Source organism: Ambystoma mexicanum, chromosome 10 (assembly GCF_040938575.1).
Source record: "Ambystoma mexicanum isolate Mex_15411 chromosome 10, UKY_AmexF1_1, whole genome shotgun sequence".
Taxonomy (NCBI): domain Eukaryota; kingdom Metazoa; phylum Chordata; class Amphibia; order Caudata; family Ambystomatidae; genus Ambystoma; species Ambystoma mexicanum.
Window position 1 is genome coordinate 684208368 of NC_090932.1, and position 13903 is coordinate 684222270.

The following is a 13903-nucleotide window of genomic DNA, read 5'->3' on the forward strand; positions in this document are numbered from 1 at the left end:
TTTTTGAACAACAGCAAATCTACCCCACTTCCAACCCTTTTCTTGCCAATCTTGGCATATGGCGTAGATACATAGACGACATCTTCGTAATCTTCAAAGGAACTGAACAAGAACTTGCTTCTTTCCATGTTTGGCTCAACTCACTCAATCCTCACTTACAGTTCACACTAGACAAAGAGAAACATTCTACTCATTTTCTGGACCTTGCAATTTCCACAAATAACGGCAGACTAGTTTCGAGTGTTTACAAAAAGTCCACCGACAGAAACTCCCTTTTATGCTGTTCCAGTTACCACCCAAAAGCACTCAGAGACAATCTCCCTTTCGGACAATTCTTGCGATACCGCAGGTTGTGCAGCCAGACTCCCACCTACATTACACAGTCCAGCCTTCTACGAGACCAATTGGCAGATAGGGGATACCCACAGAAAATCATCAGGGACACTTATAAAAGAGCTCGAAACATCCCTAGATCCATAACCCTGCAACAACACATAAAACCAGCCATCACCACAGGAATTACAGCAGTATTTAGTTACTCGCCCCTACTCAACAAAATCAAGAAAGAAGTAAAGACTCTATGGCCGATCTTGAATACTGGACACACCACCATCCCTGTACCACGCTTTGCTCTCAAAAGACGACCAAACCTGCGAGACAAAGTGGTAAAAACACTAACACACAATATCCCGATCACAGGACCTAGCCAGCGTACCCTCTGGGATACAGCCCCACCAAGAGGACACGCCCCCTGTGGCAATTGCTCCATGTGCCCCCAGACATCACGCACCACAGAGATTGACATAGGATGGCAGACACCATGGAGACAAATGACATTGACCAATTGCAACTCCAAAGGAGTGATCTATATGATCACGTGCCCCTGTGACCTCAGGTATATTGGCATGACAACCAGGCCAGCCCGCACACGTATGGTCGAACATCGGTCCTGCATTCGCACAAACAAACTGACTGCTCCTTTAGTCCAGCACTTTGCAGCTGAAGGACATACTGCAGACTCTTTCCAATGGACTATCATAAAAAGGGTCACACCTCCTGCGAGAGGGGGTAACTTCAACAACATTCTGTTCAGAAGGGAACAGCAGTGGATTTATAGACTCAACACATGTTCTAAAGGACTGAATGAGAATATCCAGTGGCACGACCTAGCGGTGCTAACATAGGCCACTATGCTGTTAGTACTGGTCTGTTCCTCCATTCATTTGCCCTTTTGCTCTTCCCTCTTCCTTCTCTACTCAACCCCCCCCCCCTCCCACTGTGTTCACAGCCCCTCGAGGGAGCAGTCTCCCCGCTCCTCTGCATTGACCTAGATCTGGTCACCCGGCTAAACCCCCACCCCCCCCCCCTTCCCCCCCTCTTGTTTTCTCCCCCTCTCTCCCCCACCCTTCTCTCTGTCCCCCCTCTTCTCTCTTCCTCCCCCCCCGCCATCCTCACTGGTTTAGGAGCCCACTCCCATCTCCTAGTCCTACACAGCTGCAGTCTCCGTCAGCCGTGTTTCCAAGTCCTCTTTACGGGCGTTTGGGCAGTTTTTCCCGTTTGGGCCCATACCGCTCTTGCTAGGACGTTGCCTAGACGCCCGCCGACGTCATTCCGACGCCGGGCGGGCGCGCGCTGCACACTTGTTTTTAGAGTCGGTTGGCCTTAGTTCGACATCGCGCTCATTTCGAGCGGTCGCACCGAGTGAAGCAGACGCCTCCACGGAAGACACAGGTACAGCCCCTGCTGCCATTCTGGCCTTACAGAGCAGTCAGTGCTCCAGTTGCATCTGCAATTTTTGTTATCTGGCTGTCTGTTTACAGACCTTTTCGTCAGCACTACAGCTGCATTTTTTTCAATTTTCAATTCTGCCACCTGGCTGTCAGTTTACAGACCCTCTGTCTTGCTTTTCAGAGCCACCAGCCAGCTTGCGACAGACAGACCTCCTCCAGCACACAAGGTGTGTAGAGGTACCCATGGCTATCTTCTCCCATTTTGCCACTGAGCACTTTCCCCTCTGTGACCTAGTCACCTCACTCCAGCACTTCTCCCTTTCCCCCCCTCCCCTTCCCAATGAGACATGTTTAGACACCGGTGACCAGGCACCATCAATAGTCCTGTACTCTTCACCGCAATTAGATTGAATGTTTATCCACATCGATCCTCTCACTCTTGGTGTAAGGTTTAGATGACACTTTTTGACAAGGCTAGATTCTTCATGCAATTGTCTCCCCTCTCCCACCCCTTCCCTCTTTTCTGTATCCCTACAGGAGTTACCTGGCCCCGTTTCAAACATCTCTGAAACTTTCGGATTTATCTTCCTTTTTTGGAATCACAGTCCTGAGGAAGATGGCCCCAATTACGAGTGCCATTGAAACCGGTCGACCCAATAGGTCATGAGGGCTCTCATGACCTACACCAAATATCTGTATGGAAAGGGATAAGATATTGCCACAGAACAACTACTCCTGCGCGCACCCAGATGAAAAGAGTGTGCAATTTTTACAAGAGCTTCACCTCACCAGTTTGGCCCCTCGGCCACTTTTATTTGTGCATCTCCAACTGTTGACCCCTAAGTATTTCTACCTACCTGTGACCCACGGGAACCATTAAAATAAATAACACAGGAAAACAGAATATGAACAGTTGACCTTTTCTAGGTTGAAGCACCATCATACAGTTACCGTAGTTAATCTTTATTTCTGGACAGCGATATACCAACCCCGTTGGATTTGCCGCTTTGTTGTCACACCTTGCACTTGAGCTTGAGGATATGAACTTCCAGTCTTACCTCAGATATTTCGAATAATTAAACATTTTTCCTATAAAACCGTTGTTTTTGTGCTACCACGTCTAACCCCTTTTAACGGTTAACAGGAAACCAACGGCTTGCCCGTGCCCTCCCTTGCTTTTTCCACAACAACGTAACCCTGTTTGTTTTTCTAGTGCTGGATGTCTCTCCTGAACGCATCTCCAGCAAATGGCAAGCAGGCCAATGTTTTCCAGCACCACTTCTATCCAGATCTCATGTGTCTTGGTGGTGTCACTGTTCGCTGTCGTCCAGCAGGCAGTAATTTCCAAACGCCTAAATCATTTAAAATGGCATTATGTTATGTAAATGGTGCGATCAACATCCCAGTAAGCACCCTTCTTTTAGTTTCATAGCTCCTTTCCTTAATTTTCCGGATGTTCATCTGGTGTTTGTGCTTGCCTTGGGTTTGCGATTGGGTTCTCTATCCAACACTATTCTTTAGCCTATTACTAAGTCAGATGAGACTGCCCGGATCATAATTGGCTGCAGTGGGTAAGTGGGAGATTGCTCTGTGACACTATTTAATTCTGTGGAAACTACTTGTTACCTCTGAAGTCTACCTCTTTCTTCTTTGCAGGCTATTTTGCTTGGCTAGCTACAGTGCTCGTGCGGCATGGCCTCTCGTTCCATTGGGCCCTTCCGGACTCCAAATGCCTTGTCCTTTTGATTGTCCTCTTTTTGCTAGCCTTCCAGCAAAAACTCTGCTTTTTCAGAATTGAAACGCAGAACCCACATCTTCTGGGCTTTTGAACTTGGATAATCCCTTGAAGCTGATACTTGCAGCTTCATCTTCTGCACAAACAATTTCATGTTACTGGGCCATTTAGGCAGATCATTTTAGCTTTTAGCACCACAAGTATCTGAATGGGATTAAATGGGACAGTATCACATCAAACTTTGTTTCACGTGGAGCTATCGGAATAGAGAGAGTGCCAAGTAGTCCAGGAAACGAGATAAACCAAGTGAACGCGTATAATGTGAAATAAAGCATCTGTTTTGTTTTGTTTATGCGATATACGCGATCCGGTGGCTATCTTTTCAGTTTTTATAAAAGTTATCATTAGCAGACCCTCCACTTTTTAGAAGAATTGCAGTGATCGTCCCCACCCGTAACTAGAGGCTTGCTTTTATTGAAACATGTTGCTTGCCACCCAATCGGTAGTGGCCACTTTCTCAATCACACTTTGTCAGATCCTTTCTAGAGTTCAGACAAATACTCCAGATGTGGTTTCAACCTTTAATTCAGACATCCTTTCATACAAGTGTTGGCCTGAATTGCTCCTGGCATTACCATGCTGGCAGAACAATGACCATATATTACTACTTCTGTATAAAGCTAAAACATGGCCTGGCTGCAGTCCCTCACAGTGGATTCCTAACTGTGGGAACGGCTCATTCCTAGAGGTGCAGATGTGCTGCATACCAAACATTGATCAAAAGCGAACCCCCAGCACTGTAGCAGCCCTCACAACCAGTATGGCAAGATTATTTGCTTAGGTAACGCAGTATACATAGTGTAACTCTGACTCTGTTGGGATCTTTTGGGTGGCAAATCAATATTGCGTCCTTGATGACTTCTAGGATCAGAACTCATCTGGGGAAAAATCTGTGAACTAATAGGGTTAAACAGCAAAATAGTAGAGGGATGCTGTCTCCGAGCCAGGGCTTAGGACCTTTGTTCTCAAACCATACTTCAATCTAGAAAATATTTCTCTCCTGAATACTGGTGTCGTAACAAAATTGTTGTACTTCTTGGTAGAGAGACCTTAAACGGAAATACCCCCGAAAGAGGGACTACTAAGAAACAGGAGATGGTGGTAGGCCGATACGATTAGGCTAGGGAAGGAGGCTCGGGGTATACCGGGAGAGAGAAAGTCGGGGAATGGAGACTTTCAGCCTAGGCGTACCCCCAGGGAGGGCCAACAAGTGAGCAGGAGTAATGCACCAGGCCCTCCCCAATAGATGATAGAAAACACCCGTAGGGTATCGAGGAAGACAACTAACCATTCCTGTGAATTCCACTTAGGACAGTGAACACATAATCTAGCCAGAAATAGGGCTTGTACTAACAAATCAGACAGCTAAACGAATTCTGGAGAAGCAAAGGAATCATGACCACTGACGTGACAATTAAGGTAAAACCCAGAAAGGGCAACTAGGGGGAGACAATATCACGACTGCCACATGTGACGCAGTTAGACGAATCTCCTGGATAGGAAAAGTGACGCTCCAAGACCGTATTTAGGGGTGGGAATTGTGATGTATTTAGATGGATGTCAGGGTTAGGAAATCTGACACACTTAGGTTAATTGCAGGGATAGGAAATGTGATGTACTTAGATGGATTTTCAGTTGGGGAGGTGTGACACACTCTGTTTTCTGGGGTGGCAGGTGTTACGCACTTGGATGGATTCCTGGGGTGGGAGATGTGGTGCACTTGAGTGAATCTCAAGGGTGGGAGCTGTGATGCACTTGTATGGATTTTCAGGGGGCGGGGGATGGGACGCACTGGGATTGATTCCGGGGGGTGGGGTGCACTTGTTTGGATTTTCAGGTGGTGGCGCACTTGGATGGATTCGTGGGGTGGGAGATGTGGTGCACTTGGGTGAATTCCAGGGGTGGAAGTGTGGCGCAGGTGGGTGAATTTCAGGGGTGGGAGCTGTGATGCACTTGTATGGATTTTCAGGGGGAGAGGGGTGTGACGCACTGGGATTGATTCCGGGGGGTGTGGTGAACCTCTGTGGATTTTCAGGGGGTGGCGCAATTGGATGGATTCCTGGGGTGGGAGATGTGGTGCACTTGGGTGAATTCCAGGGGTGGAAGGTGTGGAGCACTTGGATGGATTTCCAGGACTTGCACCAATAATCCGTACTAATACATTTGCTCTTCTGCATATACTTCTCAAAGACTGGGCTTAACACAACCAGACCTCTACAACAGCACAATCTGCACGTACTTCACAACACCTCAACAACAAAACAAACCACACATAATCTCGCACAACAGCACATGGTGGCCAACGTTCGAAAATCACATTTATGCTCAGTGAAATGTTTCCAAATTGAAGCTGTAAACAGCACATCACAGCTCTCTTGCTCTTTTCCCACTCAACCCTACTAACCACACACCCTCCATGCTTGCATTACAGGTCTGCTTGAGCGCCTGGAGACCACACAAGTGGCATCGGTGCACGGTATAAAATCCTTTAACATTAACATTTGCATGCAATATAGAAATTCAGTCGGCACAACATATGACCTTCGGCAGCTCATTGGACCTTGTGCACTAAGGCTTAGTTGTGGCTTTAATTCTCTGAAATCTTTGAAGTGATTTATGTTGCATTTCTGGTTATTAGATCCAATTATAACGTATTTTTTTTAATTCGGTTGTTCATCATACTGTTCTTTTTTCAGTGAAATGAATGTCACAGAGTGGGACCATGAATGGATGTTGATGCTTTTTTTAACTTGATAAAACAAATGCATGACAATGCATGACAGTTAGAGCACAATCATGGGGCGAGCTGCACAGTAAAGCATGACTTCCTGCATTTCCAGAATTACGTTATTTTTCATGTTATTCATTTGACAAAATTGTGCTCACAACTCAGGGGTAACTGGCCCACTTCCAAATCGATAACATTTCTAAGCGTGTCATATTCCTATCTAGTATTTGTTTCAAATGACAGTGTCTCCTTGACTGTATCTTACTGTTGCATTTGTTTTTTACACAGTACTTCAAATTAACTGCACATTTACGATAGTCTTATAGATGGGGGTCATTATAACGTGATAATGACCCGCCACCAAGTTATGGCCCGAGATGGAGAAGTGCTTGCAATATCTACTAGCCCACTCTAATTGGTGAGGAGTTTTTATGAAGGTCGATTACCATTTGAATGATACTCGACCTTGATGGCGAGTATGGGGATGTTGGAAGCGTTTATTTGCCATTTACTGCACACAAGGTATGTTTGCAGTAAATGGCGAATACAAGTTTCACTGTACATAGCTGGCTTTTGGGAGGCAGCTTTGCATCCAATATTAAGTGTTCTTAACTAAGGAACTCACCCTGCAAGTCTGTAGAAGGAATTTTAAGAAATAGCGAGGCTTGGCGAGCAGCGAATCGTTATCTCAAGTGATAATGGCCACTCCCGTGGTCCATAAGTCTATTAGCACATAATGGTAATGTCAATGCATGTTTTGGTGGTGAAGTAAAAACGTTCTTTTAATAGTGAGTAAATCACATAGATAAAGTGAGTTAGTAAATTAAATGTGTTTATATTTTGTTGTCTTTAACAAGGTTTTCGTCATACGTTGCACGCTTGGTTAAAGAGCAGGTTTAACATGATCGTGCATTAGGTGTCAGGTAAAAGTAAATTGTTTTTCTGCAAGAAAGTGCAAGCTTTTTCCCATGTTGTAACTTTCGTTTTGTTCTGTTTGAGAGGATGTTGTAACAAAAGAATGGTCATCTCAGAGAAGACGTGACTTGTCGAAAAGAATATTGCCTGGAATTTGGACTGATTTTTGCTTTTGAAGAGCGAATGTTCTAAACATTCTGATTGGCTGAGAGGAAGTCAATAACGATCTCTGTGTGCTTACAAACATACGTTCTTGGGTGCATCTTATGTCTTGCCTACTTCTACAAGTATTGTCTTGCTTGAGGGATAGAAACAGTGGTTGACACTGCAGCTGTCCCGCTTTTTAAAAAATCCATGGAGGAGCCAGGCGTGACTCTCTCGTGCTTACCATTTTCTTGTTTTTCATAGTACGTCATGCTGTGAATCTGGATGTGCTTCTGAATTGTTTACTGGCAGGTAAACGCGCGTAAAAGGGCACTGGAATGTAAATGGGGCACGTCTTTTCACACAAGCGAAGGGGTTGCACCAGCGCTTCCTTGCATGAACAAATGTTTTGCAAATCAGCCTGTGGTAGCTTGGGTTCTGGGTGCATTCTGCATGTATGGGAATCTGAGCAGAATGCTGTGATGTCATTAATGTAATCGTGGGGTCAGTGTCTATGCTGTGTTTTCCAAATGTGTAAGTTGGGAATTTAAGGCTGGTTGGACTGGATGTGCCAGTTTCACTGTCCTATGGTCTCAACTTGTATGTCACCTACCTGCAGGAGGCAAGGACAGTAAACCTACCTGCATGAAAGGTATGTCCAGGCGTCGTCTTAACCCACACTGGATACCACAAAGGCTTTGTTTTATCTGCACTTTAAATATAATACCACTGGTGGTAGGTAGTGCATAATTGAAAGAAGGTTGAGATTGCTGTCGACCGGGTGCTGTTCCCATCAGAAAGGTAACCTACTGTTGCTTTTTATTTTACATACATGTTCATTACCTGCAGAGTACCTACTGCTGTTTGTACACACAAAAGTGTGCTGTAGTAGTCGGATTATCTCAGTTTACAGTTATGGGGAGTTTTGCTTTGTGGTTTTTATTTTGGAATAGGTAATGTGTCCTTATCTGAAGCTGCTCCATGTAGACCTTTTCACCAGACATTTGAACTATGTTTCCCTAACTATACCCCTATTTTGGACATTTACAGAAGATATTGTGCTGAAATGAGAACCGGAAAAGATCACCTGGACAGATCAGTGTCGGGCATTTTCCTTGCGGGAGGTGCTCTACCCTCCTGTAACACTTTTCTAGAAGTGTGTGTGTGATGTAGGCATTCTGTTCTAACATATGTCTACAATATTGCAAATTGATCCTCTATTGCCTGGTAGGCTTTTTAGGTTATATTCATTTAAAGACTTAACAAGTGAAAACAAGGATGCCCTAGAAACAAGTCAACAATCTTTGAGCAGTTGGGAATGACTTCTTCAGTAGTTTTCCGGATGTCAGACTTGTGCCCATTCATTTGGTCTATGTATGTATTTTTCTCAAATGTTTGAGGGGCGTGCCAAATCTGAAATCGATGTGCAGACTTGCACCAATTATAACGCACCATCCCCTTTTTGTTTTGTAGGTGGCTGACCAGCAGTCGGCCATGTTTGGAGAATGCTGTTTTGATGTCGGCGATGTAAAACTCACCATGGGAACGGGCACCTTCATGTCGATCAATACAGGGGACACTCTTCATACATCTTTGGCAGGTATGAGGAATGACACCAGACATACCTATTTCTGTTTACATAGTAATCCATACACGTTTGCTGTGTTGTCCTTTGTGTCCTTTATTTTCAGAATCTGTTTTGAAATGTAGTGATACGTTGTAGAAAAGCTCTTGTTGATGGTTATGTGGCCATTGACTCAATTTCTTCATAGATGTATGATCTTTTCACTTTTTCATGAAAGTATCAAATCACCATTTTTATTATCATCTAATTGTGATGCATGATTAATGTCTTTTGCCTAGGACCTGTTTAGTGCAATATATGCCATATGTTGTGAGGTGACTTGTTCGGCGAGTCATATTCCTGGTCATACAGGAAAGTATCCACATAGTTTGCCATAAAATGTGATTGAAAAAAATAGTCCCATAACACATTATTTTTTGCCATTTATTTTGCACTGAAACAAGAGTATGGGACAGGTGCTATAGATTAGAAATCACTTTTTGCCAAATAAGAGAGGAGCAATAACTAGAAATACGGAATGGCTTGTTGTGGCGTCCGAAATTAAACCTAAATTACGAACAGCATTCATATCCCTCTCCATTTTTGACTATTATTTACTCTGCCAAGTGAAGAGTACTTTAACTGTGTTAAACAAGTGTTTGAAGCACAAATATTTTAATGTTTGCATAGTGCAATGATGCATTTTCGTTCAAGGAAGTCCATTTTTACCTTAAAATCTGAGTCCGTCCTAGAGTGAATGCCAATCATATACAGTGGAAAGTGTAACCAGCACATCTTACTGTAATGAATGCCACTGTTGGGTAAATGCTAATGTTATTATGGCTTCTAAGGTCAAAGCTGTAACCGCTACTTTATTGTATGAAGTAATACACTTGATTATGCTAGATAATTTAGACGATTTTAGAATCAAAGACTAAAAAAACAGTCAAAGGGGGAGTTGCTGCTTGGTCCAGATCCTTCCGGCCCAACCCACTGAGTCGGACCTTCTCTGGACGCCCTCATCTCTGGTGACATCCCTATCTCTAACCTGGTTATTACCCTCTCTCCTCTCCTCCTGCTTTGGGGCCATTGGTCCTCTATCTGATCCCACCCCCAGCACTGCCAGCCTCCTTTGCCGCCATTCAACCGATGAAGCGAGTGTCAGTCACAGCTTTTGCTTCCACCTTCAGCCCTGCTCCAAGCCCTGTTTCTGACTCTCCCTCCGACTCTGTCCTTGCTAAGCTGCACCTCTCCATCTCTAACATCCTCGCCCCTGTCATGAGGATCCGCCTAAAAACTGCCTCCAACAGTAACGACTGGTACGACTTCGATCTAGCATCTCGAAACGTAAGTGCAGAGTTGCTGAACAGAAGTGGCAGACCTTGGGTTTACCCTCTGACAAACTGGAGTGCTGCCTGCTCCAAAGGCAATATCGTTTCTCTATCCGCTCCAAGAAGAAGGCCCACATCCAAGCCCACATCTCTGGAGCACGAACAACTCGGCTGAACTTTTCGAAATCTGCAAGGAACTCTCCAATCCAACTGCAGTCTCAGCCTCTCTCCTTCCTTCCCAGGCTCTCTGCACCACATTGGCCTCCAATTTCATCTAAAACTCAGGACATCCTGTCCTCACTGTATTCCACCCCATCTCCACTCCCATTGCCCTACCTTCCTTGGCTCCCCTCCTGCCCATCGCACCGAATGAGGTCTCTAAAGTTGTCCGCTCTATGAAGGTCTCCTCCAAACAGGTGCTCCTGTGCTCTTCTAGGACTATTGAGGACAACATCTCCTCTCTCGCCCCCAGCTCGTGCCGACTTCTGTAACCACTCCTTCACCACTGGCTCTTTCTCTCTGTCCCTCAAGCCCTCCCTTGTGCACCCTCTCCTAAAAAAACATCTGCTGACCCCTCCTGCCCAGCTAACTATTGCCCTATCTCCACTACCCCCTTCCTGGGTAAACTCTTGGAGAAGCTTGAACCCCCCCCCCCCCAACTGACCCTCCACACTGAACTTGTTGGTTGCCTCTATGACCATCAATCTGGATTCCAGGTATCCAGCGGCACAGAAACTGCACTCCTGAACACCCATGAAGACATGCTTGCAAACCTTGACCCTAACTCTCCTGCTGTTCTCATTCTCCTCGAACTCTCCTCTGCCTTTGACATAATCAACCATTCTATCCTCCTGAAACGACTCAGTGATACCTTTGGCATCACAGACCAGGAACTGGAATGGCTGACGTCTTTCCGCACTAATAGCTCTTCCCAGCTGCAACTGGGCCCTTTTTCCTCCACCACCACACTCACGACCTGCAGTGTCCCCCAAGGCTCTATCCCATCACCATGGCTCTTCAATATCTATCTCGCCCCTCTTGCCCACCTAGTCTCCTCCTTTTCTCCTAATTTCCAGTGCTATGCTGGTGACACAAAGCTTTCCTTCAAACTTCCATCTACTACCTCTTCTTCCTCCTCTCTCATCCCTGATTGTCTGACCAACATCCAGGCATGGTGTGTGGCTAACGATCTCAGTCTTCATGCCTTGTAAAATGGAGATCCTTCTCATTGGGACACCTGTGCCCTGTTATCCCCCTACCCTGTAGCTGCCCTTCTTGTGCCCTCTACCCTAAAATCTCTCCTTTGGCACCCTGTGGCAGCAAAGATTAAATGGAAGACCCTCTATGTCATCCATGAGGCTTTCTGGCATGTGGGACTACGCTGTCTCCAACTTTGCCTCCCTAAATTCTCCCTGGCTAGAGTCGTCCGCTCCTCTAATTCCAACTCTCTGATTGTCAAACACTTCTCCAAGCACTGAGTGGGGGGCAGTTCTCTTTCTTTGACTGGTGTCCCTCTTTGGAACAGCCTCCCTGGCCCTCTGACTTGAGCCGGACCTCCTTAAGTTCTCGAAACTCCTCAAAACTCTGCTTTTCTCTACCTCTTTTCCTTCCTTGCTGACCACCTGACTGCCGCTGAGACTGGTGCCCTGCTCATCGTGAATCTCAGAGGATACTAGGCCCTCTACCCAGTCGACAACAGCACTGCTGCCTGCGGGCCCCTGCCTGGCGGCTGTGCATCCCACCCTTGGGATTCGCCCGCCATAGCACTTATCCTGAGGCACTCACTCCTTAGCTCCCCTTGGCACTTCCCTCCTGGGCACCCACCAACACTTGTTCATTCCTTGCACCCCACCACCCGACTTATCCCTGTCTCCTGCACTTCTCTTCACTGCACTTGCACGTTCGAATGCCACAAGGCCTAGTAGGACCACGATTGTATATTTACTGTTTTGCCAATGTTATTCATTCCCCTTGTTCCCTCCCCAGTTAGCCTTGTGGCGCCTGGAAACACAATTTTATTGTATAGACGCCTAACAAATGCTCAATAAATAAATAAATAAATGTGTTTCCTTTTTATGGATAGGCCTGAATTTCACTCTCAAACCACTGGAAAATACATCCACATGCATATAGCAGTCTAACCATTGGTTTTTGACCCTATGCTGTCAGGGATCATAGTTGGATCTTAGTTCACAGGGGGCTGAGAGGCACGCTGCATGCACAAGACCCTACTAATTATTACAGTAGGGCATATCTACATGTCATATATTTGAAATAAGCCCATATACACACGTGCTAAGGTCAGCCAAGTGTGAATGGCAGCTGAAGATGTGACTGTCTAAGCAATGATTGGTGCCTCTGGAGAAAGTCCTCAAAGTCAAACGAGCCAAAGTTCATCCACTGGTTTTAAGACGTCCCCTTTGGGGCATTTTCCAGATTCTAGGCAAGATGGCAGTTATCCTGCTTACAAAACACAGCAGTCCCTTTCCCATGTCAGGCATTCAAGATAGATAGTAACAGTTCAACAGTCTTACCCTGGATAAATAACACACTCCACCTTACACCTCTTGCATACCTCTTTCATGCACATCCCAGCTCACCTAACTATTCATACTCTCAGGGTTACAGCTAGGAACTGTGCAGGGTTGTCCCATAGCCAGCAGTCCAAATTCCACCAAATTATTTAACCACACCCAAACCACTACATGCAAGGACATGAGGGACAATTGAAACCTCGCAAACTAGGACACTGGAGCTGATCACAGCACCTCACAGGCACTTTTTACATTAATGTTGCATACACACACCTATCACTAAAATTCAAGCTCTCAAACGAAACCATGTATATCTGCCACAAACACTGAAGACCTGACCCCCACTATCTACACATTTATGGTTGTAAGACAGAGAAGGTCGGAAGGCCAAATCCTCTTGCACATAAATGGCACGCACCATAAGAAAGTCGGTTACGCCAGTGCATATTACTCTATGTATAACAGACACTACCCCTCTACAGAGTTTAAATCACAGGAAAACCCACATCTTACAGAAAAATTCATATCTGCTAACAAGAAAGTTCAAATTGAACTAAAACCAGAAGAAGAAGGAGAAGGAGAAGAAGACCACCAAATGGCACAGGTTGGCCCTTGCAGTATAACTTGACCTCTTCTTTCCAGTAGTCAAGTAGATGGCCATATTGGCCAAACACATTAGTATCCCTGAAGTCAAAATCCTGCTTGGGGGAAAAAGCACCACAACCGTTCAGGGTGACAACTAATTACAGCAAAGAATCCATTTGCTCCATTTTGCCCGATATTATTTTGATTCCTCCATGTTTATTACCAACATTCATCATTTTAATTGGCGCTTTTGGTGAGCAAGGTGTCTAGGTTGCCACTGGAAACAATTGGTGGAATCTATCCCTGAAGTATTCTGTGGAGTATGGCCCTTATGTCCGTTTTCTATTCCCGGCACTGTCCCCATGGACCGGTTTTGCAGAATAAAAAGGGGAGGCATGAGGTGACTATATACAACATAAGAAATACAGATTCCCTTAATCCAATGAAGAAAACGTGGACTTGGCATCAGGCCATCCATTTTCGTCACCACCACCTCCACCCTCCGAGCATGATTCCCAGTCAGCGAGGAAGAGTTTGTGAATGCCACAGCTTCTTTGAAATCCACATCAAAACACCT

General features: G+C 45.5%; 1 protein-coding gene across 2 annotated transcripts in view; it reads left to right on the forward strand.

Annotated features, from left to right (window-relative positions):
• The window catches only part of GK5 (glycerol kinase 5), an 831314-nt gene that overhangs the window by 647729 nt on the left and 169682 nt on the right, over positions 1–13903 (forward strand). For both annotated transcript variants that reach the window (XM_069618275.1, XM_069618276.1), the window contains one exon: positions 8786–8912. In XM_069618275.1, the coding sequence (XP_069474376.1) occupies positions 8786–8912 (127 nt within the window). The remainder of the gene's footprint in view (positions 1–8785; positions 8913–13903) is intronic.